Raw genomic sequence first — 27,044 nt, 5'->3', positions numbered from 1 at the left:
AACGTCCGACCCATCTTAAGAGCATATGCATGAACCTGTTTGCCTTGATATAATGAAGCAAAAGTAGTGAAAGAACATAGCAGACAACGGATGGTGATCTCTTCTGGCAAACTTTGATCTCTTCATCCTCATTTAGTATTTTAAGAATTTGGTTTAGTAGTTTTTAGGACTTTTATTTTATTAGGATTCGTTTTAAAAGAGAATAGGAGAACCAAATAAATAAAGAATAAAAGAAGGAGAAAGTAGCAAATCTAGGGAGGTCAAACTAATATATAGAGTTGCCTATTCTTTAGGAGTGAATGAGAATGCACGGTTTGGAAAATAGAGTCATATGGTGAGGAGAGAGGTAAGGTGCGAGTTTTTTATATATATATATATATATAGATATAGATAGATAGATTAGGATCCCTTCCCCCTCCCTCTCCCCACATTAGATAGGAAATTATGGTCTTTTTCCAAATACACATGATTTGATTTTTTTTTTTGTGTTTGGGAGGCGAAACCCTAATTTCCCATCTAATAAGAAGAAATCATAATTGGCGCATCTAGTAGGGGTAATACGTTAACCATAAATGTAAATCACAACACTACTTGTGGTCAAATAAGCATGTGATGGGGGTAATACGTTAACCATAAATGTAAATCACAACACTACTTGTGGTCAAATAAGCATGTGATGGGGTAATACGTTAACCATAAATGTAAATCACAACTCTACTTGTGGTCAAATAAGCATGTGATGAGTGCTGTATCTCGTTGGTGTCTTTGTCCGCTATGTAAGTCACTCACTCACTCATCAAACACGTGATAAAAAAAGTTCACAAGGATTTCGTTAGTTATATGTGACATCATTTTTCTGCTTAATTTTCCTTGTGCCATACAACGTGAAAATAAGTAAAAAAAAACATTAAAACGTTCATTAATTCATTACCACAATAAAGGGATTTGTCATGGCAATATGGCAATTGCAAATTGGAAAATACTAGTGGAACATTTTGTTTAAAACTTTCCACATTTGCATCTATTTCCATAATACCAAGGCGGAGCCTTAAAGCGGCGAAAGGTCTTGCAACAAAGCGTACGTTCATATTCCTATTCTTCAATCTTCTACACAAGGACATTTCTTTTCTTTTACGTACTGTTATATTATAAAATGCCACCCAACTGACCCAAGATGCACCAATTTATGTGGCCCGTCCACAAAAAACTGAGTGAAAATGATATCAGGGAGGGGCATCGTTTTGCAACCCCTGAGGAGAAAATGGCTCTCTTCACGACACATCCTCTACCAGTAATGATGGAGAGAGTGATGCAGAAATATGGGAGAAATTTACATGTTGAATCCTCGTCTTGGTTTATAGCTCTTCCGTGTGAAGAGGTTCCAATGATGATCTGTTGGAAGGGTCCCTTCAATCTTCTCAAGCTTTTTGAGGATTTCGGAAAAGGAAGGCCTTTGGTTCATGTCAGCAGCCCAGCATTGCTCCTCCGTCAGCCTAAAGTTCCATATATATACAAAAAAGTGTGAATAAACTTGTTCATGACCCAGATATTTACTAAAAGCCTAGTAGTTAGTAAAGCACCAAAAACTCCTCGGCCAATGAGAGAAGGTTCTACTTTGAGAGCCTAAGTCAATAGCCCGAATACAGCTATCCCAAGACTATCCAGTTAAGTTTATGTATGTCAGATGAAACACTTCTAGTGTCTGCTATGGACATGACTGATACATTCCTAAATCAGTTGTTAGTGGTCACTTGCATGTCAAGCCAACTAAGTCAACAGTTGTGACATCTCTTAAGCTGACTCGAAAGTTGTGACCTCTGTTGGTGACCACTGATTAAACAGGTCCTAATTAATTCATAACATGTCCACGCGAATTTATAGTGAGAACAGAAAGATTGCTTTTGCCCTTCAAAAACGCAATATACTGCAAGTTGACTTACATTCTCAGTTCAGGGATATAGCCTTTCGAACGAAATATGGGTCTATGTCCTTCTGCCACATACTTAGCTGCTTCATAAAAATCATAATTTGACATTGGTGGATCACCTTCAAGCATCTACAGAGAGGTTCAGGAAGCCATAAAATTAACGGAAAACCAATGCTGCTTTTTCCCAGAAGGCAAACTAAATGTGAAAAACAACAATACCTCGTATAAAATCATCGCAAATGAGAAAACATCAACCTTCTTGTCATACTTTCGATGTTTGAAGCCCTCAGGAGCCATATATCGGTCTTTTGTTTCATTTCACACACCACAAAAAGGAAATAGGATAAGATTTAAAACATGCAAAAAAACCTATTTCCTTCACGAGAATGTTATAGCCATTACTCACAGCTTCCAGTTTCTCCAGTCATTTTGTAGACATCATGACAATTTTGAACCCTGATGAGCTTGCTTAATCCAAAGTCTCCAACCTTCAAATGGTCTGTGCTGGTGTTGACTAGAATAACATTCCTGACATTTTACTAGATTCAGCACAAACCGATGTGCATAGCAACTCTATGTTAAGGTTACTATGGAAAAGAAATACATAATCTTTATCTTTTTAGTGTTACAAAAATCTAACATTCACTTATTTACTATGTTATCTACGAAATATAGTCATCTCTTCTTTTTTCCTTTTTTTTTTTTTAAATTTTCTTTAGGGTGGGGGGAGGGGGAGAGATTTTTGAATTGTTTTAGATAGTTTGAACGTTTTATTCCCTAACCCCTCAAAATGCCTTTCCCCATCAAGGTGGGAATCAAACCCAAGACCTTGGACTCAACCTCCGAAGTCTTGAACACTAGGCCCCTGGACACACTTTACTAATAAGAGTAATATAATAACTACAGGTACCAAATTAGAATGCATCAGAAACCTTCAACTATAAAAACTAAGCTTACATCTAAATAAGTCCCAAAACATACCTTAGCTTTAGGTCCCGGTGATTTATGACATTTGGCTCATTATGAAGATAACTTAGTAAGGTTTTTAAACCAGAAACTGAGGTAGATGATGAAAATTAATCTAGTGAAGCTATTTACAGTTACACTTCTAAGAGTTATCCTGCAAAGAATACAATTGAGTTAAATCTAGTAAGTAGACAAAAACTATAGTGCATTGGCAACCGTTCTGGAATTTTCTTGGCCATAAACCTAGGTTTTAGTGATCCTACCAAGGCGACAAGGTTTTTATTTTTCATTTTTATTTTTTTGCTGAATTAGCACGGTGAGGAGGCTGCCTGGACAGCAGCTAGGTAAAGCTTTAACTACATTGGTATAGAACATTCAGAAACACTGACAAAGATTGTAAAGTAACCAGTTTGGTATACTGCTCTTACATCACCAATCTATCATCTGAAAGAAAGGGGAGAATGCGTTTGACAGCTACTGGGGTCCCACCCCAGCCTGCTTTCAGAATTTCACCAAATGATCCCTACAATTAACAAAATCCAAATTATCATATCAGAGTAACCTGATTATAGAATTCAACTAATAAAATCCAATTTGATACCAGGTTCCCACCAAGCAAATCATTAGCTAAATAATAAGTTCTCCACAAGGTTGTAGAATATGGTCCTTAATATCATACTGAAAAGGTTATATATAGTAATAAAGGTTTCACCTTTCCAATCATTACTGAGTTTGAAAAATCCAGTTCAGAAGGATCAATTTCCCAAGGATATTAGGCCTAAAATCGAGAATTCACAAGCACAATACAAGTCAAGAGCTACAATTCAATGTTGTAGATCACAACTTACATAAGATAAGCCACCATATGTTTTGAACTTTTGATGCAATTGCAATTGCAAAGAATGAATTCCTCAAGAGGTTCAATTAAAGGAATTTCGTTTTCCCTTTAAAACCCTTGTTTTTGGGTGTTTATCAATTTTATTCGTTGGTGTTATTAATTCGAAGTTGCTTCAGCCTTAGTAATACATCACATTGACAGGAAATCCTTTAAGAAAATGTGAAGTATCTTAAGGAAATTCAAACTTACGTAATGAAAGAGAAGGCCAGGTTTTACTGCAATTAGATGACACCCTTTTTCAACTAGAAATAGCTGAGTTAAAAAGATTTGTTAGCAAATTAAAACGGTTTATTTTCAACCAAAACGGGAATCTTTTTTTCCTAATTAAAACTATTTGTTGGAAAATTTGTATAAGTTCTTTAGCAAGTTTTCAAAAGAGTCGGCGAATTCACGGGCTTACTTTCTAGTCAAAGATTTTAATATACATAATTTTACAAACAAAATTAATGATAAGCCCTTACCAAATAATAAGGGTCCTACTATTGACACCCTCCAAATTGTGTTGGGCAGACCCCGGCCCAATTGGGGTCTGTACTTATGTTGGGCACTACACAAGATTACGTACACCCCCACCCAATTTACCAAAAACCAAAAAACTAGTACTAACTAGTTTTAGCCTTTGTGTATTTCTTCTCTCTTCGATCACTCTTTAACCGCATTTACCAAATTACCACAAGATTAGCATATATAAATCGAAGCCAAATCGAAATAGAGTAGAATAACTTAAAAGTTAAACTTGCTTGTAATAGAGGTGTAGTTCGGTCGCGGTGACGCATTTGAGAAAAATAGAGGAAAAGAAACAAACACGTCAGCATCCGTCTTTAGATGGGATCTTTGTGTTCTAAAAAGTTAGAGTATTCCATTTAATTGTTTTGATTATGTTTGGTTAATTAGTTTTGGACTTGAGGTATAGTTTTTAGGGATTAGGGTTTAAGATTGGTTTAGTTATGACTCTTGAATTTAAATGTAGGGAGTAAAAATGGGGGGAGAAAGGCTATAAAGAGGTTATCAACAGGTTAACTTGATGTATTTGGGGTTGCCCAACACAAAACATGTTTTTTAGGTCAACGACAAACTTGTAATAAATTTTTTTTTAGTCTGCCCAACACGAAATGAAAGGTGCCCATAGCGAAAGCCAATAATAAAAATAAAAATGGCAAGATATTTTTGGTCCTTAAAACACATTGTTTTGTATACATGTTTACATGAACTATAAAACATAATAGTGTGTTGCTCATTGTTTAACCGATTTTTTTACCATGGCTATGCAAAGCAAACAGATTACACAGAAACAAAGCAAACAAATTATGAACTCTTAGAAACAAATGTAGACAATCTAAAGAGAGATTCTAACCTTTTCCTTCTCTTTAAGCTTAGGGTTAAGTGTTGTCATACTACTTGAAGAGACGCTCATAGAGTTCCGAACCCGAAAGGGATCGGGAGGAATCATGACTTCTTCTCTACCTCAAGAAGTCTCACCACATCACTCATGGATGGTCTATCACGAGGCACAAATTGCACACACCATAATGCAATCATTGAGATTCTCTTGGCCTTTTCCATGATCTTCTCCTCAATGCCACAATTTTTTAAGAAGTCCTCCAATTGTCCTTTCTTAAACTTTTCCCAAACTTGGTTTGGAAACGATCTTTCCCTTATCCTCCTCCCTAAGATCTCAAACAACGCTATGCCATAACTGTAAACATCAGATTTATAAGTTGCCAATGAGGATCCTACAAAAATCTCTGGAGCACCAAAGTAAGGAGGCCTCTAAATTTAGACATGGTGATATGAGTTTTGTCCCTGGTAATTGTTAGAAAAACGATTTGCTCAAATCCATTTAAATATGAATGAGTAGTTTGTCTCCCAAGTTACCCCACTTAAGATGAAATGAGTTTTTTCTTGAAACAGTACGTAATGTGAGAAAAACCTTTTCAAAATGATGCATTTGTTTGAAACAGTTGCATTATGCGAAAAAGTTGCGACCTTTCGAAATGTGCACCGGTTTGAAACAATGCATCATGCCAAAAGGTGCAACCTTTCAAATAGGCACCGGTTCAAAAACGATGATATATCTTAAAATGGTGTGTCCTTTCAAACATGTGACTTTTCAAAGAGTTGCTTACTTTTTCCCAAGAGTCACCGTGTTGTTGTTTGAAAAGGCACCACTCACCTATAAATAGTGGATGAATTTGGAGAGAAAAATACACCGATCATCCGAGAAGTTCGATCTTTCTCTTCTCCCTCGTTCTTAGTCAAATACTATGTTGTGTTCACGAGTCTATAGAATTGAAGTGCTAGCTTTCTATAGAAGGAAATCCGTTCTATCTTGGGAGATAGTTTCCCATCAACCTTCAAGCACCGTGAGGGGAAAATCTGTCTTAAGGACATAGTGTATCTACACTAGGCTCGGATTTAATTAAGAAGTACAAGACACTTACAAGACAAAAGGTTTGTATAGTTTGGTAATTGGTAAAGAGTAAGTACAATTAAGTTGTATATTCCTAACAACTTAAGACGAGTTTCTTTTTCTTCTTCTTTACCGAACAGAATTTGTTTTACTGTTTTCTTTTCTTTTTGTTTACGGGAATAACAAAGTGTAGTTGTATTTCGAGAATATGGCAACACCACCCGCCATCTCCTAAGCATCGCTTCCCCATTCTGTTCCTCATGGGGAGAAGCCCGAAAAAGTTCAATGGAACCGATTTCAAAGCCGCAACAAAAGATGCTCTTCTATCTGACCACCCTTAACTTGGCAAGGTTTCTGTGGGATAAGGCTCCTGATGTAAGCTCTGATGAAACCGACAAGGAGAAGGTTTTGGCCAAGGATGCTTGGTTTCATGCTGATTTCTTGTGTAGAAATTATGTTCTTAGCAGGTTGGCTGACTCATTATACAATGTGTATAGTGTGTTCAAGACTGCTAAGGAACTTTGGGATTCGTTGGACAAGAAATACAAGAGTGAAGATGCTGGCATGAAGAAATTCATAGTTGGCAGATTTCTTGATTTCAAAATGACGGATAGTAAGACCGTAATAAGCCAAGTCCAAGAACTTCAAGTAATCTTCCATGATGTCATTGCTGAAGGAATGACCCCAGGAGAATCTTTCCAAGTGGCTGCTATGATTGAGAAATTACCACCATCTTGGAAGGATTTTAAGAACTATCTTAAGCATAAACGCAAAGATATGAATCTTGAAGAGTTGATTGTCTAAGGATAGAAGAAGATAACCGCCTATCTGAGAAGAAGGGCAAGGATCCCATGGTGGCAAAGGCCAATGTTGTGGAAGGATCTAGTGCTAAGGGAAAGAGGAAGCCAAAGACAAAGCTCAAGAAGCGAGAGTAGTACTCTACTAAGTTCAAGGGCAAGTGCTACAACTGTGGAAAGGCTGGACATAAGGCAAGTGAATGTCGCAAGCCAAAGAAGTACAAGAAGCAAAAGACTGAAGCAAATGTGACAATGGACACGCTTTCTAATAATGTTAATGACATGAACCTATCTGCTGTGGTTTCTGAATGTCTCATGATTGGAAATGAAAGGGAATGGTGGGTGGATATTGGTGCTACTACCCACATATGCTCCAACAAGTCGATGTTCACCACTTATCATGCTGTGGAAAAGGAAGAACAAATCTTTATGGGGAACTCTTCTACGTCCAAGGTTGAAGGCAAAGAAAAGGTGGTGATGAGGTTGACTTCTGGGAAGGAACTAACTCTAAATGAGGTGCTCTATGTGACTGACATTCGCAAGAATTTGGTTTCTGGGTCGCTGCTGAGCAAGAATGGCTTTAAGTTAGTCTTTGTTTCTGATAAATTTGTACTAACTAAGAATGATGTATTCGTGGGAAAGGGCTATCTTCAGGATGGGCTCTTTAGGATATCTTGTTTTACTATTGCGCCAAAGAGCGCCAATAAAGTTGAATCTTTTGTTTACTTGATTGAGTCTTCACATGTATGGCATGGTAGATTAGGACATGTTAATTATGATACCTTGCGTAGATTAATTAATTTGGACTATATACCAAAGATAAAAATAGACCCACACCATAAATGTGAAACTTGTGTAGAATCCAAGTTGACCAGATCATCCTTTCATTCCATTGAAAGAAGTACTGAACCTCTAGACTTAATACATACAGATATATGTGATCTTAAGTATGTACAAACTAGAGGTGGTAAAAAGTATTTCATTACTTTTATTGACGATAGCACTAGATATAGTTATGTTTACTTGTTGAGAAGTAAAGATGAGGCAATTGAAATCCTTTCATTCCATTGAAAGAAGTACTGAACCTCTAGACTTAATACATACAGATATATGTGATCTTAAGTATGTACAAACTAGAGGTGGTAAAAAGTATTTCATTACTTTTATTGACGATAGCACTAGATATAGTTATGTTTACTTGTTGAGAAGTAAAGATGAGGCAATTGAAGTGTTCAAGCATTATAAAAAATGAAGTTGAAAATCAACTAAGCAAAAGATTAAAATTTTATAAGGAGTGATAGAGGAGGTGAATATAAATCACCTTTTGAAGGTTTCGCTTAACATGGAATCATTCATCAAACTACGGCTCCTTAATCACCTCAATCAAACGGTATTGCAGTAATAAAACCAAACTCTAAAAAGAGATGATGAACGCTATGTTGTTAAGTTCGGTTTGCCCCTGCAATTTGTGGGGGAAGCTTTGCTTTACGCCAATTACATTCTCAACAAGATTCCTAACAAGAAGACGCTTAAAACACCATACCTAATTGTGGAAAGGTCATCGGACTTCCTCTGAATTCTTAAAAGTGTGGGGGTGTCTTGCTAAAGTGGAAGTCCCTAAACCTAAGAAGGTGAAGATAGGACCCAAGACTATTGATTGTGTATTCATTGGATATGCAAACAATAGTAGTGCATATCGTTTTCTGGTTCATAAATCGAGATTCAAGATATACATGTTAATACAATTATAGAGTCAAGGAATGCTTCATTCTTTGAAAAGACGCGTTCCATATAACATGTGTATAGAGTCAAGTTCAACAAAGAGAACTTTAGATGCTACAACTAGTAACCATCCTACACAAAGCGAAATTGAGGAGGAACCTAGGCGTAGCAAAAGGTCAAGGACGTCAACGTCTTTTTTGGACCTGATTTTCTAACATACTTGTTGGAAAATAATCCTCAAACGTTCAAGGAGGCAATGTCATCTCCAGAAGCTACTTATTGGAAAGAAGCAATAAATAGCGAGATTGAATCCATAATGCAAAATCATACATGGGAATTGGTAGATTTACCACCAGGTTCCAAGACTTTGGGATATAAGTGGATATTCACAAAGAAATTTAAAACTGGTGGATCAATCGACAAGTATAAAGCTAGACTTGTGGTCAAAGGCTTTAGACAAAAGGAATGATTGGATTATTTTTACACTTACTCTCCAGTTACAAGAATAACTTCCATAAGGATGCTAATAGCAATAGCATCAATACATGGATTTGAAATACATCAAATGGATGTAAAGACGGCATTCTTGAATGGTGAGTTAGATGAAGAAATATACATGGAACAACCCGAAGGGTTTATTGCTCCTGGACAAGAAAGGAAAGTTTGCAAGCTTGTTAAATCTTTATATGGATTAAAGCAAGCACCTAAACAATGGCATGAGAAATTTGACAATGCAATGTTGTCAAACGGTTTCAAAATAAACGAGTGTGACAAGTGTGTCTATGTCAAAAGCACTCAAAAGGGATGTGTCATTGTTTGTCTCTATGTAGACAATATGCTAATTTTGGGTAGTAATATGGATGTCATAAAATCTACCAAACAAATGTTGTCTAGTAAGTTTGACATGAAAGATTTAGGTGTCATTTGATGTTATCCTAGGAATTAAGATCTCTAGGATGGAGGATGGACTTGTTCTATCACAATCTCATTACATTGAGACGATTCTTGACAAGTTCAAGAAATATAACATCACACAAAAAAGGTCACCAGTTGACGTAAATCTTCATTTAGCCAAAAATACTGGAGATAGCATATCTCAACTAGAATACTCTCGTATACTTGGTAGTTTAATGTATGTCATGAACTGTACAAGGCCTGACATAGCATACTCTCGAGCAAGCTAAGTCGATATCATAGTAATCTGGCGAGATCATTGGACCGCCATATTGAGAGTTTTGGGATACTTAAAGTATACTTTCGAATTTTGGTTTGCACTATATAAGATATCCGGCCGTTCGAGGAAGTACTGCGATGCTAATTGGATATCGACACTAAAGACTCAAAGTCCACAAGTGGATATGTCTTTACACTTGGAGGTGTAGTTTTTCTTGGAAATCCTCAAAACAAACGCGTGCATAGCGAGGTCCACTATGGAATCGAAATTCATAGCATTGACACAAGGAGAAGAAGCGAGTGGCTTCAAATTTCTTAGAGGATATTCCAAATCTGGGCTAAACACATTGCCCGTGATGTGTATACACCGTGACGTAATCTGCTATTGGTAGAGCCGCAGTAGCATGTATAGCGGAAGTCTCGACATATCGCCGTAGACATAATACCGTTAGACAATTGCTCTCAAATGGAGTTATCTCAATCGACTATGTAAGGTCAAAAGATAACATTGCGGATCCGCTTACAAAAGGTTTAACAAGAGAGCAAGTAGAAAGATTATCAAGGGGAATGGGCTTAAAGCTTTTGAGATAATCAACCAAGAGTCATCATAATGGAAAAACCAACCTAGTTGACTGGAGATCCCAAGATCTAGGTTCAATGGGCCAACTGAATTATGTTTGTGACTCAGTTAGCACTGGAGAGTAATATTATACTCTAACCCATTCCTATATAAGACAGTGCATATCTGCCGCGAGAACCAGGATAAGTCAAGCTTTTAATGATTTACTATATCTTGGAAAGTTATGTTATCCAAGTGGAGTATTGCAGGATACTCTTTATAGAAATCACCTATGTTAGTGTGAAGTGGGGCCGCTTCTATGAGAATTTTAAAGACAAATGTCTCAAAAGCACTATCTGAAACCAAGAAGTGTTCAAGGCCAAAATGAACACAAACGTGAGAACCAACGAGATGTTGAGGCGATGCTGGCGTGAAGATGATTGTCTAGGTTTATACAAACGGTGACAGCTCAAGGACATTAATTGAAGTCTACCGATCGTCCAATTAAATCCGATCGTCTTTCACTAAAGGCAAGTTCAAGGCCTCCCATGCTACTTGACTGATCACGGTATCTTTTCATTTGTAAAAGAACAAAATCCGATGTTTATGATAGAAGAAGCCAAATTTTCATTCATGTGGGGATTGTTAGAAAAATGATTTGCTCAAATCCATTTAAATATGAATGAGTAGTTTGTCTCCCAAGTTACCCCACTTAAGATGAAATGGGTTTTTTCTTGAAACAAGATGCGTAATGTGAGAAAAACCTTTTCAAAATGATGCATTTGTTTGAAACGATTGCATTATGCGAAAAAGGTCGCGACCTTTTCAAATGTGCACCGGTTTGAAACATTGCATCATGCCGAAAAGGTGCAACCTTTCAAATAGGCACCGGTTCAAACAAATGCTATATGCCGAAATGGTGTGTCCTTTTCGAACATGTGACTTTTCAAAGAGTTGCTTACTTTTTTTCCCAAGAGTCACCGTGTTGTTTCAAAAAGCACCACTCACCTATAAATAGTGGATGAATTTGGAGAGAAAAATACACCAGATCACACAGAGTTCTGATCTTTCTCTTCTCCCTCTGTTCTTAGTCAAATACTATGTTGTGTTCGCTGAGTCTATAGAATTGAAGTGCTAGCTTTCTATAGAAGGAAATCCGTTCTATCTTGGGAGATAGTTTCCCATCAACCTTCAAGCACCGTGAGGGGGAAAATTTGTCTTAAGGACATAGTGTATCTACACTAGGCTCGGATTTAATTAAGAAGTACAAGACACTTACAAGACAAAAGGTTTGTATAGTTTGGTAATTGGTAAAGAGTAAGTTCCCCCACATGAATGAAAATTTGGCTTCTTCTATCATAAACATCGGATTTCTGTTCTTTTACAAATGAAAAGATACCGCATCAGGTCAAGTAGCATGGGAGGCCTTGAACTTGCCTTAGTGAAAGACGATCGGATTTAATTGGACGATCAGTAGACTTCAATTAATGTCCTTGAACTGTCAGCCGTTTGTATAAACCTAGACAATCATCTTCACGCAGTACCGTCTCGAATACTGTTGGTTCTCACGTTTGTGTTCATTTTGGCCTTGAATACTTCTTGGTTTCAGATAGTGCTTTTGAGATATTTGTCTTTAAAATTCTCATAGAAGGCCCCACTTCACACTAACATAGGTGATTTCTATAAAGAGTATCCCGCAATACTCCACTTGGATAACATAACTTTCCAAGATATAGTAAATCATTAAAAGCTTGACTTATCCCGGTTCTCATGGCAGATATGCACCGCCCTTATATAGGAATGGGTTAGAGTATAATATTACTCTCCGCTAACCGAGTCACTAACATAATTCAGTTGGCCCATTGAACCTAGATCTTGGGATCTCCAAATCCACTAGGTTGGTTTTTCCATTATGATGACTCTTGGTTGATTATCTCAAAAGCTTTAAGCCCATTCCCCTTGATAATCTTTCTACTTGCTCTCTTGTTAAACCTTTTGTAAAGCGGATCCGCAAATGTTATCTTTTGACCTTTACATAGTCGATTGAGATAACTCCATTTGAGAGCAATTGTCTAATCGGTATTATGTCTACGGCGTATATGTCGAGACTTCCCGCTATACATGCTACTCAGGTGCTCTACCAATAGCAGATTATCGTCACACAAGTATACACACACCGGGCGGCGTGTTTAGCCCATTTGGAATATCCTCTAAGAAATTTCGCCCACTCGCTTCTTCTCCACCTTTATCCAATGCTATGAATTCTGATTCCATAGTGGACCTCGCTATGCACGCTTGTTTTGAGGATTTCCAAGAAACAAATGCACCTCCAAGTGTAAAGACATATCCACTTGTGGACTTTGAGTCTTTAGAGTCGATATCCAATTAGCATCGCAGCATTCCATCGAACGGCCGGATATCTTGTATAGTGCAAACCAAAATTCGAGTATACTTTAAGTATCCCAAAACTCTCAATATGGCGGTCCAATGATCTCGTCGGGATTACTCGTTATATCGACTTAGCTTGCTCACGAGTATGCTATGTCAGGCCTTGTACAGTTCATGACATACATTAAACTACCAAGTATACGAGAGTATTCTAGTTGAGATATGCTATCTCTAGTATTTTTGGCTAAATGAAGATTTACGTCAACTGGTGACCTTTTTGGTGTGATGTTATATTTCTTGAACTTGTCAAGAATCGTCTCAATGTAATAAGATTGTGATAGAACAAGTCTATCCTCCATCTTAGAGATCTTAATTCCTAAGATAACATCAGCGATACCTAAATCTTTCATGTCAAACTTACTAGACAACATTTGTTTGGTAGATTTTATGACATCCATATTACTACCTAAAATTAGCATATCGTCTACATAGAGACAAATAATGACACATCCCTTTAGAGTGCTTTTGACATAGACACACTTGTCACACTCATTTATTTTGAAACCGTTTGACAACATTGCATTGTCAAATTTCTCATGCCATTGCTTAGGTGCTTGCTTTAATCCATATAAAGATTTAACAAGCTTGCAAACTTTCCTTTCTTGTCCAGGAGCAATAAACCCTTCGGGTTGTTCCATGTATATTTATTCATCTAACTCACCATTCAAGAATGCCGTCTTTACATCCATTTGATGTATTTCAAATCCATGTATTGATGCTATTGCTATTAGCATCCTTATGGAAGTTATTCTTGTAACTGGAGAGTAAGTGTCAAAATAATCCAATCCTTCCTTTTGTCTAAAGCCTTTGACCACAAGTCTAGCTTTATACTTGTCGATTGATCCATCAGTCTTAAATTTCTTTGTGAATATCCACTTATATCCCAAAGTCTTGGAACCCGTGGTAAATCTACCAATTCCCATGTATGATTTTGCATTATGGATTCAATCTCGCTATTTATTGCTTCTTTCCAATAAGTAGCTTCCGGAGATGACATTGCCTCCTTGAACGTTTGAGGATTATTTTCCAACAAGTATGTTAGAAAATCAGGTCAAAAAAGACGCTGACATCTTTGACCTTTTGCTACGCCTAGGTTCCTCCTCAATTTCGCTTTGTGTAGGATGGTTACTAGTTGTAGCATCTAAAGTTCTCTTTGTTGAACTTGACTCTACACACATGTTATAATGGAAACGCGTCTTTTCAAAGAATGAAGCATTCCTTGACTCTATAATTGTATTAACATGTATATCTTGAATCTCGATTTATGAACCAAAAACGATATGCACTACTATTGTTTGCATATCCAATGAATACACAATCAATAGTCTTGGGTCCTATCTTCACCTTCTTAGGTTTAGGGACTTCCACTTTAGCAAGACACCCCCACACTTTTAAGAATTCAGAGGAAGTCCTGGATGACCTTTCCACAATTGTATGGTGTTTTAAGCGTCTTCTTGTTAGGAATCTTGTTGAGAATGTAATTGGCGTAAAAGCAAAGCTTCCCCCCACAAATTCTGGGGCAAACCGAACTTAACAACAACATAGCGCTCATCATCTCTTTTAGAGTTCGGTTTTTCGGCTTCGCAATACCGTTTGATTGAGGTGAATAAGGAGCCGTAATTTGATGAATGATTCCATGTTCAGAACAGAAACCTTCAAAAGGTGATTCATATTCACCTCCTCTATCACTCCTTATAGCCTTAATCTTTTTGCTTAGTTGATTTTCAACTTCATTTTTATAGTGTTTGAACACTTCAATTGCCTCATTTTTACTTCTCAACAAGTAAACATAACTATATCTAGTGCTATCGTCAATAAAAGTAATGAAATAATTTTTACCACCTCTAGTTTGCATGTACTTAAAATCACATATATCTGTGTGTATTAAGTCTAGAGGTTCAGTACTTCTTTCAATGGAATGAAAGGATGATCTGGTCAACTTGGATTCTACACAAGTTTCACATTTATGGTGTGGGTCTATTTTTAATTTTGGTATATAGTCCAAATTAATTAATCTACACAAAGTATCATAATTAACATGTCCTAATTTACCATGCCATACATGTGAAGACTCAATCAAGTAAACAGAAGATTCAACTTTATTGGCGCAATAGTAAAACAAGATATCCTAAATAGCCCATCCTGAAGATAGCCCTTTCCCACGAATACATCATTCTTAGTTAATACAAATTTATCAGAAACAAAGACTAACTTAAAGCCATTCTTGCTCAGCAGCGACCCAGAAACCAAGTTCTTGCGAATGTCAGGCACATAGAGCACCTCATTCAGAGTTAGTTCCTTCCTATAAGTCAACCTCATCACCACCTTTCATTTGCCTTCAACCTTGGACGTAGAAGAGTTTCCCATAAAGAGTTGTTCTTCCTTTTCCACAGCATGATAAGTGGTGAACATCGACTTGTTGGAGCATATGTGGCGAGTAGCACCAGTATCCACCCACCATTCCCTTTCATTTCCAATTATGAGACAGTCAGAAACCACATCAGATATCATGTCATTAACATTGTCAGAAAGCGTGTCCATTGTCATATTGGCTTCAGTCTTTTGCTTCTTATACTTCTTTGGCTTGCGACATTCACTTGCCTTATGTCCAAATTCTTCCCACAATCAGTAGCACTTGCCCTTGAACTTAGTAGGTGTACTACTCTCTTCACCTTGAGCTTTGTCTTGGTGCTTCCTCTTTCCTTTAGCACTTGATCCTTCCACAACATTGGCCTTTGCCACCATGGGATCCTTGCCCTTCTTCTCGATAGGCGCTTATCTTCCTCTATCCTTAGGCGGACAATCGGCTTCTTCAAGATTCATATCTTTGCGTTTATGCTTAAGATAGTTCTTAAAATCCTTCCAAGATGGTGGTAATTTCTCAATCATAGCAGCCACTTAGAAAGATTCTCCTAGGGTCATTCCTTCAGCAATGACATCATGGAGGATTACTTGAAGTTCTTAGACTTGGCTTATGACGGTCTTACTATCTGTCATTTTGAAATCAAGAAATTTGCCAACTATGAATGCTAGCATCTTCACTCTTGTATTTCTTGTCCAATGAATCCCAAAGTTCCTTAGCAGTCTTGAACACACTATACACATTGTATAATGAGTCAGCCAACCCACTAAGGACATAATTTCTACACAAGAAATCAGCATGAAACCAAGCATCCTTGGCCAAAACCTTCTCTTTGTCGGTTTCATCGGGGCTTACATCGAGCCTTATCCCATAGAAACATTGCCAAGTTCGTGGTAGTCGATAGAAGAGCATCTTCTCGTTGCCGGTGAAATCAGTTCCATTGAACTTTTCAGGCTTCTCCCCATGAGGAACAGAATGGGAAACAACAGTAGAGAACAAGAATGCCAGGAGTAACCGGTGTTGTTGCCATATTCGAAATATAACTACACTTTGTTATTTCCTTAAACCAAAAGAAAAGAAAACGTAAAACAAATTCGCTCGGTAAAAGAAGAAGAAAAAAAAGAAATCTGCCTTAAGTTGTTAGGAATATACAACTTAATTGTACTTACTCTTTACCAATTACCAAACTATACAAACCTTTTGTCTTGTAAGTGTCTTGTACTTCTTTATTAAATCCGAGCCTAGTGTAGATACACTATGTCCTTAAGACAGATTTTCCCCCTCACGGTGCTTGAAGGTTGATGGGAAACTATCTCCCAAGATAGAACGGATTTCCTTCTATAGAAAGCTAGCACTTCAATTCTATAGACTCAAATAACAACATAGTATTTGACTAAGAACAAAGGGAGAAGAGAAAGATCAGAACTCTGTGTGATCTGGTGTATTTTTCTCTCCAAATTCATCCACTATTTATAGGTGAGTGGTGCCTTTTCGAAACAACACAGTGACTCTTGGGAAAAAGTAAGCAACTCTTTGAAAAGTCACATGTTTCGAAAAGGACACACCATTTCGCATATAGCATCAAAGCTTCAAACCGATTGCCTATTTCGAAAGGTTGCACCTTTTCGACATGATGCACCGCTTCAAACCGGTTTTCGAAAAGGTCGCGACCTTTTCGCATAATGCAATCGCTTCAAACAAATGCATCATTTTGAAAAGGTTTTTCTCACATTACGTACTGTTTCAAGAAAAAACCCATTTCATCTTAAGTGGGGTAACTTGGGAGACAAACTACTCATTCATATTTAAATGGATTTGAGCAAATCATTTTTCTAACAATTTTATGCAAATTCATTTTTTTTTCTACTTTATTGGCGCTTTATTGGCGCTCTTTGGCGAAATTTCTTAGAAGATATTCCAAACTGGGCTAAACCTGTGCCAACAGTGTGTATACACTGTGACAGCCAATCTACTATTGGTAGAGCACAGAGTAGCATGTATAACGGGAAGTCTCGACATATACGTCGTAGACATAATACCGTTAGACAATTGCTCTCAAATGGAGTTATCTCAATCGACTATGTAAGATCAAAAGATAACATTGGGATCCGCTTTACAAAAGGTTTAACAAGAGAGCAAGTAGAAAGATTATCAAGGGAATGGGCTTAAAGCTTTTGAGATAATCAACCAAGAGTCATCATAATGGAAAAACCAACCTAGTTGATTTGGAGATCCCAAGATCTAGGTTCAATGGGCCAACCGAATTATGTTAGTTAGTGACTCGGAGTTAGCACCGGAGAGTAATATTATACTCTAACCCATTCCTATATAAGGCGGTGGTATATCCGCCATGAACCGGGGATAAGTCAAGCTTTTAATGATTTACTATATCTTGGAAAGTTATGTTATCCAAGTGGAGTATTGGGATACTCTTTATAGAAATCACCTATGTTAGTGTGAAGTGGGGCCGCTTCTATGAGAATTTTAAAGACAAATGTCTCAAAAGCACTATCTGAAACCAAGAAGTGTTCAAGGCCAAAATGAACACAAACGTGAGAACCAACAGTATTCGAGACTCGTGCTGGCGTGAAGATGATTGTCTAGGTTTATACAAACGGCTGACAGTTCAAGGACATTAATTGAAGTCTACTGATCGTCCAATTAAATCCGATCGTCTTTCACTAAGGCAAGTTCAAGGCCTCCCATGCTACTTGACCTGATGCGGTATCTTTTCATTTGTAAAAGAACAGAAATCCGATGTTTATGATAGAAGAAGCCAAATTTTCATTCATGTGGGGGATTGTTAGAAAAATGATTTGTTCAAATCCATTTAAATATGAATGAGTAGTTTGTCTCCCAAGTTACCCCACTTAAGATGAAATGAGTTTTTTCTTGAAACAGTACGTAATGTGAGAAAAACCTTTTTAAAATGATGCATTTGTTTGAAACGTGCAGCATTATGCCGAAAAGGTGCGACCTTTCGAAATGTGCACGGTTTGAAACAAGGCATCATGCCGAAAAGGTGCAACCTTTCAAATAGGCACTAGTTCAAAACACAATGATATATGCGAAATGGTGTGTCCTTTTCAAAACATGTGACTTTTCAAAGAGTTGCTTACTTTTTTCCCAAGAGTCACCGTGTTGTTTCAAAAGGCACCACTCACCTATAAATAGTGGATGAATTTGGAGAGAAAATACACCGGATCACACAGAGTTCGATCTTTCTCTTCTCCCTCTCTTAGTCAAATACTATGTTGTGTTTCGCACGAGTCTATAGAATTGAAGTGCTAGCTTTCTATAAAAGGAAATCCGTTCTATCTTGGGAGATAGTTTCTCATCAACCTTCAAGCACCGTGAGGGGGAAAATCTGTCTTAAGGACATAGTGTATCTACACTAGGCTCGGATTTAATTAAGAAGTACAAGACACTTACAAGACAAAAGGTTTGTATAGTTTGGTAATTGGTAAAGAGTAAGTACAATTAAGTTAAATATTCCTAACAGTAATAAGCTTGGCTAATCCAAAATCACCAATCTTGGAACTAAAGTTTGAGTCCAGTAGAATGTTAGAAGGCTTAATATTGTAGTAAATTTGATGCGGACATCAATATGGTCAAATCCATAAGTTGTAAGCCCACTAGTTTAGTTATTATATTTTAGTTGTTGACACTTGTCGTGTTACTATTGGTTTATAGTTTTTAGGATTAGTATAAATAACGGATTTGTAATTGAGTCTTTCTACGTGAACAAACTATTTTGAACAAACTCTAGAGAACAAACTGACGTGGCAAGCAGAGAGACCTTGATTGCAGTACTTCTTCTTGGAGCAATACACACGTACCCCTGCTTGATGAGTGCCACATCAGTTTGTTCAAGAGAGTTTGTTCAAAAGAGTTTGTTCATATAGAATTTTTGTTTGTAATTAGGGTTCTGGAGAGAGTAGATCTGTTCTAGTTTAATCTACATCAGAATTATTCGGGGATGACAAACCTCGTGCAGATAGGAGAGTCCTTTTGCTGTCCCAATCACAATACTGCACAAAGTCTCTCACGTTATTGTTTCGCTTTCGTATAAAATTTTCTCTAGAGATCCATTTTCAACAAATTCATACACAAGTGCTTTCATGTCGCGTGCAAAGCAGAAGCCATAGAGCTTGACCAAGTTCTTGTGATGAGTCTTGCAAAGTGTGGACACTTCAGCCTTGAATTGATCATCAGACAATTCGTTATGTCCAAGAACCTTTACAGCCACTTTGACACCGTTGTCTAATATGCCTTTGTAAACTGTTCCATATGCACCAGAACCTATATTTGTAGAAAAATCCGAAGTGAAGGTTTGCAGCTGCTCATGTGAACATCTCTTTGTTTGTTCGATTTCCAATTCACCAATCAACCTCTCTACTGAGTTCAATTCAACATTGTCCACGATCTTTTATGAAAATGTGCTATTTAGCTAATGAGTCATCTGCAGAACGAAAAAATGAAAATGTGATGGGCGCAAATGTATATCATTCAAAAAAATTCTTTTTTTTTTAAAGCTAAAAGCATAAAACAAAAATGAAATAGTTGCTTCACTTTTAGCTCTTACATCTGGTGAGTTACTCTTCACAATCTAGAATTCTGAAGTTCTCCTTACTGGAAATTTTTTGTCACCTATTTACAATTTGCTATGCCTATGACAGTTATATTAGGATCTGCATAGTAGAATCTGTATATATACATGTCCCCATATCCGTACCCAAAATCAATACTTTCATGTAATCAAGAGAAAACATATTAGGTTCTTCAAACAATTCTCAAAGGCACAAGCATTTGTACGTACCTGAAATAAAGTTTGCTAGCTCTTGAAGAAGAGTGACGTTTCCACATTCAAGTCTCTCACTATTCACAACCTGTAAACAACAAAACACTCGTATTACATTGAATGCATAAAGCTAGGGAATGCAAATTAATGGAAACATCTGAGCAAAAGAGAGAAAAAGGAAAGGGACCTCTCCCATAGTTGCATCTTTGAATGAAAAATTTGTTAATATAGAGATAAGGTAAAACCCATTATCAAACTCTCACCCATAAAGTTATAAAATACTCCATTGTTATTGCTAAGAAACCAGGCCAGTCTCAAGTTAAACCCATATGATAAAATACGCATTGACCCTTGTTCAGACAAAGTTTGAATAGTACCCAACTGGGGAGAATTTTTTTTTTTGGTCCTTGCTGTTTTAGGGACAAGCATTTACCTTGAATGATCAAGTTCGCCACGACAATGTCTGCTCCCAACTCTTTGTATGTCTTAGCTATACAAATGAATGCATAAATATTATTCAGTTACAATTACATTATGCTAATAAACACGAAATGAAGGCTATGATAATTACTTACCAATTAACCAGAGCAACTGAAGATCGTTATATTTATCTCTCAAGACTCTATGATTAGTTTGGTTTATGCAGAAGACCAGAAGTAGTTCTAGACTTCTAGCTTCTCTCACTTTGAAGATTTCTTTCTTGTATGGGGGGTTGGGTTCTAGGCAGCAGGACAAGCGAAGCTTTTTGGAAGTTACTAGCTAGCATTTGAGACACTCATAGATTTTGAATTTGACCCATCAAGGACCTGCAGAAGAATTGCTGGTTCATTCCTTGGGTGCGTATGCCATTAACATTGTTTGAGAATGTCATTAACATTGCTTTGAAAGCATGCTTGCTGCAATGCAATTGAAACCCTACATAGTACTTAGTGCTACTGTATTAGATTCAGACAACAAAGAGTGTATATAAAAGTATCACACTGAGCATTATTTGATATTTAACAAATAGAAGCAATATTGCAGTCGGTTATTTATATAGACTTGATCCATCCTTCAAATGGTAAATAATAGTATCAAACCACATATAAGTATATAACTCCAACAAAGAATTCACAACAAACTTTTTCTACATCAAGCTAGCTAGTCCAGCCTATATAAAGAAATCTGAGAACTTAAATTGCCAGAATTTGTCAGATGTTTTATGTTTTGACAAGAGCTACGAGTAACACAGATAACTCAGAAAATTGCCGATTCCAGCTTATGATGACAAGATAACAAGTAAATAAAAGAAAATTCTGGTAAGCTAAAACATTATATATATATATAGGACCAGATTCGTCCACTCCTTGAAATCAGCATCGCGCACACGCTTGTAAATAACCTTGAGGGTAGGACAGCCAGAAAATGTCTCTCTTCACGACACATCCTCAATCAGTAAGAGAAAGTGATCCAAAACCTGGGAGAAAATTATCTACATGTTGAATCCTTGTCTTGGTTTATAGCTCTTATGTGTTGAAGAGGTTCCAATGATGATCTGTTGGAAGGTTCTCTTTAATCTTCTCAAGCTTTTTGAGGATTTCCAAAAAGGAAGGCCTTTGGTTCATGTCAGCAGCCCAGCATTGCTCCGTCAGCCTAAAAATTCCACATTCAGAAAAGTGTGAATAAACTTGTTCATGACCAGATATATTTACCGAAAGCCTAGTAGTTAATAAAGCACCAAAAACTCCTTGGCCAATGAGAGAAGGTTCTACTTTGAGAGCCCAAGTCAATAGCCCGAATATAGCTCTCACAAGACTAAACAGTTAAGTTTCTGTAAGTCAGATGAAACACTTCTAGTGTTTGCTATGGATATGACTGATACATCCCAGAATCAGTTAGTGGCCGCTTGCATGTCAAACCAACTAAGTCAACAGTTGTGACTTGTGATATCTGTTGGTGACCACTGATTAAACGGGTCCTAATTAATTCATAAGATGTCCATGTGAATTTATAGCGAGAACAGAAAGATTGCTTTGCCCTTCAAAAATGCAATATACTGCAAGTTGACTTACATTCTCAGTTCAGGGATGTAGCCTTTCGAACGAAATATGGGTCTATGTCCTTCTGCCACAAGCTTAGCTGCTTCATAAGGTTCATAATTTGACATTGGTGAATCACCTTCAAGCATCTACAGAGAGGTTCAGGAAGCCATAAAATTAATGAAAAACCTATGCTGCTTTTTCCCAATAGGCAAATTAAATGTGAAAAACAATAGTACCTCATATAAAATCATCGCAAATGAGAAAACATCAACCTTCTTATCATACTTTCGATGTTTGAAGACCTCAGGAGCCATATACCGATCTTTTGTTTCATTTCACACACACCACAAAAAAGACAAAGGTTAAGATTTCAAATATGCAAAAAAAAACTATTTCCTTCACGAGTATGTTATAACCAATACTCACAGCTTCCAGTCTCTCCAGTCATTTTGTAGACATCATGACAATTTTGAACCCTGATGAGCTTGCTTAATCCAAAGTCTCCAACCTTCAAATGGTCTGCGCTGGTGTTGACTAGAAGAACATTCCTGACATTTTACTAGGTTCAACACAAACTGATGTTCATAGCGACTCTATGCTAACATTACTATAGAAAAGAAATACGATAATGTTTTTCTTTTCTTTTGCAAAATGTAGTGTTACAAAATCTAACATTCACTTATTTACTATATAATCTACAAAATGTACTAAAGTGTGTGTGTTTGGGGGGAGGGATAGTTTATTCCCTAACCCCTCAAAATGTCTTTCCCCATCAAGGTGGGACTCAAACCCAAGACCTTGGACTCAACCTCCGAAGTCTTGAACACTAGGCCCCTGGACACACCTGACCAGTAAGGGTAACGTAATAATTACAGGTACCAAATTAGAATGCATCAGAAACCTTCAACTAGAAAAACGAAGCCTATGCTTAAATAAGTCCCAAAACTTACCTGGGCTTTAAGTCGCGGTGAATTATGACATTTGGCTCATTATGAAGATAGGTCATGCCCCTGATCACATAAGAAAGTGAAATTCCTATCAGCATGTGCACCAATTGACCAAACTACTCAAAAAGAGAACTCTTTAGTTTGAACTGCACTATAAGCTACATACTATTATATTGGTGAACCCTGTTTTGTTTAAGTTAATTGCATTCTAATATTTTTCAATTGCCCCCCCCCCCGACACACACATGGTTTTCACATGAAAAGAATCTTTTCTACTGGTATTTTCCAGTATCTTTCGAAACTAGAGACCTTTCAGTTTTAGAGATAAACTTCTAAACCACTATTAATAATGCCCTGGTGTCTTATTTTTGTATCAATAATAATGCCTTGCTGCTGAAAACTTCCAACGACTTGCAACCAGAGCTAATTCCTAAATCTTTATAGTATGTTAGCAAGCTTATTTAAGGGAAGACCACCAATAAAACTGAGATTTGGGACTAAATTGGTTCAATTATTCAACTCTAGCACTTTTGTGTCAAACTTTCTATCTTTCATATACTCATCGTATCAACTGCCTCGCTGGAACTAGTTATCTAGGTACACAACAATGGCATGTAACGAGAATAATATTTTTCGAATTTGTTACCTGGCAATGTCTAATGCGAAATTGATAGCCGTTGCTGGATTAAGTGAACCCTTTTCTTTGAGGTGCTGATGGAGGTCACCCTAAAAGCCACAATAACAATTGGTTATCTTCAAAATACAACTCCCATCAAGAGTGTCTTCTATCTTGAACACTCCTAAAAGAGTAACAGTGCAAAGTACTTGGGTGTAATACCCCTCGGAGATACTCTGTGATTAGCATTAGAGGCTTCCTCTCCGTGACTGCTCCAAGAAACTGAACTATGTTTGGGTGGCGCAGCTTCACTAGCAAATTGACCTCATGCCTGAAGTCCTGACTGGATAGATTAAGAAAACAATAAGGTTTAGTCTGCTTGACATATTCTGAAAACCACGATTATGCCATTAAAATAGACTATGCAGTGTTAGACTACTCTCAGAAGCCCAGATTAAGATGGTCAATAGGGGTCCTAATTAAGGATATATATATGGTTTTTTATACCATGGTTTATACCACGCCCCTTTACAAGACGAGTTAAGAGCTAATATTTTGTAGATATGATCGACTAACTATGGATAGTTACTCCACCAAAATTCAGCTCATTTGGAAACCTCTAACCTAGTTAAAAAATGTTGCCAATTTTGAATTTTGTTTAACGGCCCAGATTCTTCGATTTTGCAACCATCTTTTGACATTGTTAAACACCACCAAATGAGATGAAATTTTGTGGACGTGATCTTCATGGTTTGTTGGACATATCCACAAAAAATTAGGTTTTAGTTCGTCTTGTGGGTGAAGTTGTGGGGCATGGTATAAACCATGGTATAATACATGAGCAAGCCTGTGTCATAATGCACTAATTTGCTGACATACTTGTTTAATAAGTTTGAAAATAAGAACAACATGTGACAAAGATAAGTAAAATAAAAGTAAGGCCATGCAAACACAAAGATCTGAAGTAGAACAGCAAAGCAAAGTATGTAAACAGCTTTCTCCATAGAGGAAAAAGGACGAAAGGGCAAAAGAAGAGGAACAAGAGAAGCAGAAAAGAACGCGTGCTGTATAACAGAAGTAGAAGGGAGAGGGAATAGAAAAATAACTATTTTTAGACGTGCAGCAACATTGCACATGCAGCGAGAAGATGGGAAGAAGAGGATGACAAAAAGTAACTTAATAAGGTCTTTAAAGCAGAAACTGAGGTAGGTGATGAAAATTAATCTAGTGAAGCTATTTACAGTTACACTTCTAAGAGTTCTCCTGCAAAGAATACAATTGAGTTAAATCCAGCAAGTAGACAAAAACTATAGTGCATTGGCAACCGTTCTGGAATTTTCTTGGCCATAAACATAAGTTTTAGTGATCCTACTAAAGTGACAAGGCCTTTTTCTTTTTCTTTTTCTTTTTTCTTTTTTCTTTTTTGCTGAATTAGCAAGGCGAGGAGGCTGCCTGGACAGAAGCTAAGTAAAGCTTTAACTACATTGCTATAGAACATTTAGAAACAGTGATAAAGATTGTAAAGTAACCAGTTTGGTATAATGCTCTTACATCACCAATCTATCATCTGAAAGGGAGGGGAGAATGCGTTTGACAGCTACTGGGGTTCCACGCCAGCCTGCTTTCAGAATTTCACCAAATGATCCCTACAATTAACAAAGTCGAAATTATCATATCAAAGTAACCATATTATAGAATTCAACTAATAAAATCCAATTCGATCCCAGGTTCTCACCAAGTAAATCATTAGCTAAATAATAAGTTCTCCACAAGGTTATAGAATATGGTCCTTAGTATCATACTGAAAAAGTTATATATAGTAATAAAGGTTTCACCTTTCCAATCATAACTGAGGTTGAAAAATCCAGTTCAGAAGGATCAATTTCCCAATCGCACTTGTTTGGAAGAGGGGGTGGAACAGGCTTTGGTTCAAAATGACTGCCATTTTGCCCCTGCACAGAAAACACAAGGATATTAGACCTCAAATCGAGAACTCACCAGCACAATACAAGTCAAGCGCTACAATTCAAAGTTGGTAGGTCAGAACTTACATAAGATAAGCCACCATATGTTTTCAACAGCTCAATCATGTTGTGTTTTTTAGCTCCTTCTGCATCAGCAAGGGGCTGCCAAAAGAAAATCAGTTTGGAGTGCGAGGCAGATGAAGTTAAGAATTCTGAACAAAACATATAGCTTATCTATAATCCACTTTAAAAAATAAGATAAACTAAAATACTTTTAAGTCAAATCCAATAGTATACAAAAAGCAAAACAATAAGTCTCCAAGTTTCAAAAGTTAATCAAGCTATATAGCGAGGCAATATTTACAGGATGAGCATATGATTAACAACTCCTTATCTGATTGACACAATAGCCAAAATTTAACGAGAACCTTATTCTACTATTCTGAGCTGCACACCAAACGGAAAGACGGGTACTTTGGATTTCCAAATATAGGTGCTAGGGAAAGATGGAACAGGAAATGGGTCAATGCGTAACAGGGAGATGAGAACGACTTGATTGATTGAACACAAATCCTCCTCTACTTACTAACACTATCAAATTATAAGTAGAAAATATTCTCAATGCCCAATTACTCTAGAACACAATATTCTCATAAATTCCAAAATTTGTGAATGCCTCAATACTCTAAAGAAAAAAAAAATATGTAACCTTTAACATAAAATGAATAAATAAAAAGAGAATGAATACCGTGTTTTTCCAACGATCTTGGGCATTAACATCAGCACCATAATCAATAAGACACTGAGCAACATCAAGCCAACCATGAAGAGAAGCAACATGAAGGGGTGTCCTATTATCATAATCTCTAGCATGAACAAGTGTTGGGTCTTCTTCTAATAACTTTTTAACAGCTGTTGCATCATTCTGATGTGCATGCCATAATATTAATGATGTTCTACTCACTCTTGACTTCTCTTTCTGCTTGCTATTGCTATTACTATTACTATTGTTATTATTTTCTGCTGCTGTTGTTGTGTTTGATGTTGATGGTCCACCTCCTCCTCCTCCTCCTCCTGATGATTCATCTGAGTTTCCAGTCATTGGTTTTTTTTTAGATTGGATCTTGTTTTTTCTGTTATATTTCTGTTAGAGAAGACCTTTTTTTTTTTTTTTTTTCAGATTTTGTTGAGTTGTCTGACTGACTTGTCGGTGAGTTCTGACTTCTGAGTCGGGATATCAAGTTGGTTTGTTAAAGTTGTTTTATTCGATTCGTTTTCAATACGTTGTTTCGGAGTTTGGTGTGGTTCTGGGTTCGAGCCTATTTAGGATCGTCACGGAATCCCGTGTATGCGTACAAGTATTACACTGATATTTTATTATCAATTGGTCTTTGGCCCGTTTATTACATTACATTATTATGATCTTTATAATT

At 37.0% G+C, this 27,044-nt stretch overlaps 2 protein-coding genes across 4 annotated transcripts; both read right to left on the bottom strand.

Annotated features, from left to right (window-relative positions):
- Positions 1 to 993: 993 nt before the first annotated feature.
- On the bottom strand, positions 994 to 20,983 carry LOC147522344 (serine/threonine-protein kinase VIK-like). 3 transcript variants are annotated; one of them, XM_086592810.1, is made up of 10 exons: positions 20,639 to 20,983; positions 20,327 to 20,553; positions 20,082 to 20,151; positions 19,251 to 19,724; positions 5,146 to 5,487; positions 3,322 to 3,416; positions 2,334 to 2,455; positions 2,147 to 2,232; positions 1,941 to 2,056; positions 994 to 1,493 (listed from the first exon to the last, which is right to left on the bottom strand). In XM_086592810.1, the coding sequence occupies exons 5-10, from the start codon at positions 5,239 to 5,241 to the stop codon at positions 1,331 to 1,333; spliced, it is 678 nt and encodes a 225-aa protein (XP_086448936.1). In that variant the 5' UTR covers positions 5,242 to 5,487; positions 19,251 to 19,724; positions 20,082 to 20,151; positions 20,327 to 20,553; positions 20,639 to 20,983; the 3' UTR covers positions 994 to 1,330. The 3 variants fall into 3 exon arrangements, with proteins under 3 accessions (XP_086448936.1, XP_086448934.1, XP_086448939.1); XM_086592808.1 differs by having other exon boundaries at positions 20,497 to 20,553; XM_086592813.1 differs by lacking the exon at positions 20,639 to 20,983 and having other exon boundaries at positions 20,251 to 20,346.
- Positions 20,984 to 21,131: 148 nt separating this feature from the next.
- LOC147522343 (serine/threonine-protein kinase VIK-like) lies at positions 21,132 to 26,982 on the bottom strand. Its single transcript, XM_086592802.1, has 11 exons — positions 26,360 to 26,982; positions 25,699 to 25,773; positions 25,483 to 25,599; positions 25,199 to 25,293; positions 23,870 to 23,990; positions 23,678 to 23,757; positions 23,035 to 23,094; positions 22,511 to 22,632; positions 22,321 to 22,406; positions 22,115 to 22,230; positions 21,132 to 21,695 (listed from the first exon to the last, which is right to left on the bottom strand). Exons 1-11 carry the CDS (start codon positions 26,711 to 26,713, stop codon positions 21,569 to 21,571), a joined length of 1,353 nt encoding a protein of 450 aa, XP_086448928.1. The 5' UTR covers positions 26,714 to 26,982; the 3' UTR covers positions 21,132 to 21,568.
- Positions 26,983 to 27,044: the final 62 nt, after the last annotated feature.

The sequence above is a fragment of the Coptis chinensis genome, chromosome 1 (genome assembly GCF_015680905.1).
Source record: "Coptis chinensis isolate HL-2020 chromosome 1, ASM1568090v1, whole genome shotgun sequence".
Lineage (NCBI taxonomy): Eukaryota > Viridiplantae > Streptophyta > Magnoliopsida > Ranunculales > Ranunculaceae > Coptis > Coptis chinensis.
Note: the sequence above shows the minus strand (reverse complement) of the source record. Positions and strands in the feature narration are given on the sequence as shown.